Source organism: Gobio gobio, assembly GCF_949357685.1.
Source record: "Gobio gobio genome assembly, chromosome: 23".
Classification (NCBI taxonomy): Eukaryota; Metazoa; Chordata; class Actinopteri; order Cypriniformes; family Gobionidae; genus Gobio; species Gobio gobio.
Genome location: NC_137119.1, coordinates 37,319,848 through 37,324,444, shown reverse-complemented (window position 1 = coordinate 37,324,444; position 4,597 = coordinate 37,319,848). Strand labels below are relative to the sequence as shown.

At 36.5% G+C, this 4,597-nt stretch overlaps 1 protein-coding gene across 1 annotated transcript in view; it reads left to right on the top strand.

The window, feature by feature from the left end:
• The window catches only part of spidr (scaffold protein involved in DNA repair), a 78,952-nt gene that overhangs the window by 19,603 nt on the left and 54,752 nt on the right, over positions 1–4,597 (top strand). Inside the window, exon 7 of the mRNA XM_079806205.1 lies at positions 632–809. Coding sequence (XP_079662331.1) covers positions 632–809 — 178 coding nt within the window. The remainder of the gene's footprint in view (positions 1–631; positions 810–4,597) is intronic.

The following is a 4,597-nucleotide window of genomic DNA, read 5'->3' as shown; positions in this document are numbered from 1 at the left end:
ACCAAAAAAAAAAAGCCAGTGTTCATTGTATTTTTGTTTTGCATGTTATTGCGTGGAGTAAACATAGCCTGTTTCTCTCTCTGCTTTAAATTTTTCACTAAAATTTCCATTACACATCGTTCAGAAGTTCTTCTCTGAAGTCTTGGCCGTGCTCGCCATGATTTCAGCTGAGTCAATTGTGTTCATGTGTCCAATCGAGGAGGCCAAGTATTCCTTAAACAGTCAGCATGGGACTATATCCCGTCAGAGAGCTGGATTTTGTTTCATTTCCTCAGAACTGACTGAAATGAAAAGTTGAGTCCGCGCCAGTGTGAGTTTTCACAGCATAACCCAAAATATCCTGCTGCTGTTATTAATTTACCAGGCCTGTATCGTATCTGCGTTGTTTTGCAAAACTTTGAGAAGGAAACCATCTTTCAAATGCTGGTCATTTTATAAAACGTCAAGCTTACTTGTTCATGCTGTATAGTACTTAAATATTTACATATATTTAAATAATATTAAAATATAATATTTAAATATATACAATTATAGTTGTTAATCCAAATTGAGGACTTAAATTGTAACATGAACAAAATATACTGTCCATGTACAGATGTACAATTTCACACATACGTTTCTTTGACCCTAGCTGACAGGCCAGGTGTCCTGACGCTGAGGATTCTGGGAGTTCGAGAGGAATGTGGCATGCAGGCCGCAGTGTGTGACAGACTGCCCGAGGGGGAAATGTGTGTGGCTCTTTTCAACAAAGACACGGCCGCCCAGGTCCAGCCTGCGCCTGGAGACATCGTCCACATCTACCCACCATGGTGAGAGTCCTGTTCCTTAACATTTCACCATTAAAATATCAGAAATAGAGTTTGTTTATTATCTCTGATGATGACAGTTGTTACTGTTATTTTTTTACTGTTGTAAAAAAAAAAAAGAATTCTATATATAAAATATTTACATTTATATATAATATAAATTATATAAATATATAGAGAGTATGTACATGCAAATATTTCTTAAATATATACATGTATGTGTGTGTATTCAAATATACAAAATTATACACAGTACACACACGTATTACGTAAACACAAACTTTAATTTTGGATGCGATTAATCCATTGACAGCATATATATAGAGTGTGTTTGTGTGTGTGTGTGTGTGTGTGTGTGTGTGTGTGTGTGTATCTATCTATCTATCTATCTATCTATCTATCTATCTATCTATCTATCTATCTATCTATCTATCTATCTATCTATCTATCTATCTATCTATCTATCTATCTATCATCTACTCTATCTAAAATGGCCACAAAATACACTTTCAACCCCTAGTAACCACAAAGAACACTAGTTTTTGTCTTTATTAAATACTTTGATTATAATAATTATTATTGAATTAAACATATTTCTGTTCAAGTCAAGCCACCTTTATCCATATAGCTCATTTCATCTCATTTCAGTTTATTTCGGTTGTACAGCTTCTCTAAACGAAAAGTATTCAGCTGAAGTCAGTTCAGTGTTGATTCAGTTCTGTTGTAAAGATCATAATTATTAACTCTTTCCCCGCCATTGACAAAAATGTCCGGCTCTTCGTGTTTTAAAGTGTTATACGCAGATGCATATGTAAAATAACGTGATCATCAACATTATAGAGCATATAAATTAAAACTAATGTTTACTGAATTAAATGTCGACACAGGACGAGGTTTTGTCTTTGACAAAAGTGTGTTTTTCTCAGATTTTTGTTCAAAATGTTGCTTTTTTATCGAAACTTACCCACATTCAAGTGTTGATAAAAAAGAAGAATGCATTAAGCTGGAGTAAAACAGGTTTTTTGTTTTAGAGCAGAGGCTCTGTTCTTTCTGTTCATTTCATGTTTAGATATTCACACAACAAAATATATTGAAGGCCTTGAAAATTTTGTGAAATGATCAAAAATGCAGGCAACTTTTTTTTTTAAACGCTGGCGGGGAAAGAGTTAAATGATTTCATTTCATCTATAAAGCAGTTGTGCAGAAAACAGTGATGTCGTCATCATCGTGCAGTCCAGTTCAGGTCAGTTCTCATTTAATAGTGTCAGTGCATTCAAGGCGATAATATTGTTGAATATTAAGTGTCCCAACTAAGCAAGCCAGTTAGTTACATTTGTATAGTTTCCATTTTTTTTTTGGTTTTCAAAGCTTCATTTTTAATGAATTTTCTGATTTGTTTTGCCTGCTGGCATTTTTTTTACCCTTCAATTTCATCATGATTTCATCACAACTTGAGTCTAGATCACTTTTGTGTTACGTAGCTCATTGTATTCATGCTCATTTCCCTGTATCTACTGTCATAATTAGTGATGAATCACTGTTTTAAGCAATAAGCCGCAGGTTGGCAGGAACAGTCTTGCCGTGTGTTTTGCACAGAGCTGATAAGAGCGAGAGGCCTGCGGGGCTGAAGGTGAGGGAGACAGACGAGTCAGTCTCCATCTGTGTGGGAGGACCACAGATCCACAGATCCGTCCAAACTGGAGAGGCCAGGACTCGCCGGAAGCCAGAGTCCCGCCCCTCTCTCTCTCTCCCCCGTATCGCCCCCATGTAGCGTAGCTCCCACGTCATTCCTCAGCTCCAGGGAATGGCCTGCATACCTCTTCCTGGCAGCTCTGAGCTCATTTCCAGCAAGCTGGGAAAAAACATAGCTGGATCCTTTTTCTTCCCTCGCCTTTTTCTTTCTTCCTTTTTTTTCGTGGAGCGTTAGGCTGCGGATCACAATAACTGTGACAGAGGCCAGAGAGCTGAATAGAAAACACATGCGGCACAGTGTGCTGCTGGCACAGTTTCTCCTCTTGTCTCATTTGCTCTCTTTTTTTTTCTCTCCCCCTGCGGAGTGTTTGCTTTAAGGGCAGGCATAGTTGACCCTGGAAAGTCCAAGAGTTCATTTTACCCTGGAAAGTCCAGCGGATTGACTCCAATTCGGCCCCCATAGTTTGCATCGGAGAAATGGGCTGCAGATGATAACACTTTACATATCGTCAAATATGTTTCAAAACCTGTGTGTAGTTGATAAATGTAGACATAGAGTTTTTTTTTTATGTCAAAACATAAAACGCATGAATACAAAAAACATTTATTTTTTCAGTTCATTGAAAGTGCTGTGAAATGCAGTGTTACACAGGGTTGGGCAACATTCCAAAAGTAAGAATTGACTTCCTTTGAATTCATCAGTTGGAATTTTAAGAATTTTAATTGATTTGTCCACACCCCACAGGAAGTTGAATTGGAGTTAAATGATTCAGGCTTTCAGAGTAATCTAGAAAGTAATGGCATTCATTTCCATAAAAATGTATATAATCTATATCAAATTATTCACAAATTCCTGGTTTCAGGCCTAGTCCCAGACTCAAATGCATGTTTGAGCAAAGCGATGGGTTTTTGTGAGAAAAATATCCATATTTAACACGGTATAAAGTAAAATATCTAGCTTCTAGTGTAACGCCTCACGCAGTTCAAAATGCTTACGCTACGTCCGACGTCACGCCAGTTGCGCTTTTTCCGTAAGTTGAATACGGAAGGTGGTCCGCCGGAAGCTAGATATTTAATTTTATAACGTGTTAAATAAGAGTATTTTTCTTAAACAAACCCAACGATTTGCTTCAGAAAGCCTTTTATTAACCCTTCAGAGATGTGGAGATCTTTTATAATGGATGGATGCACTTTTTTGGTCTTCATTTTTAGTTCATTTTTTAATATAACTCCGATTGTATTCGTCGGAAAGAAGAATGTAATATACACCTAGGATGGCTTGAGGGCGAGTAAATCATGGGGTAATTTTCAAATTTGGGTGAACTATCCCTTTAAATGCCCTAATTGAACTAAGGCCTAATCCTGGCTTAATCTATGCCCTTTCTGTGAAACTGGGCCTACAACTTTTTACAAAATTTCAATGACTCTTAAAGCTTGGTCACACAAAAAGCGACAACTATAAAGATAACTATTTGTTCTATTTATTATAAGTGTGAGTTGTAGTTTTGTCATCTGCCACTTTAAATGCTCAAACTCTTAAAAGTGCAATCCTGTTTTCCATCTAAATTAAAGTTCACTGATGAACCCTGACAGTTTTGCGCTTTCAGGATCCCCATCAGTTTGATCATAGTTTTGATGGTTTTCTTTCTATTGTGTTGGTATAAGTGGTTCTTAACTGGTTTTGCTTCAGAACTCTGATTTTACATTGACATCAAGAGACCCAGCACAGTGCCAAAATTGTTCATCATACAAAAGTAAACAAGAATGTCCCTAAAATCAAATGTCCTTTCTAATCTGTCCAAGTGATGGGTGAATTTGCACCAACAACAAAACAAAATTATCTTGATGTGATGCATGGCTGTTAACAATGACAACAAAAGATATGGTAAGCATTTTCTTCAAGTTGATAAACCTTATTGTTATTAACTATATATGCAAAATATATATATATTTAAGTCTCAGTTGATCTTTTGCATTTAACACCATTTGAGAACTACCTTCTTAGAGTTAACGTACATTAAAGTCAAAAATTGAAAATCCAAAGCAGTTTGTTCATTATGTACTGGTGCATATCTGATGACTAATTCTTCACACACACA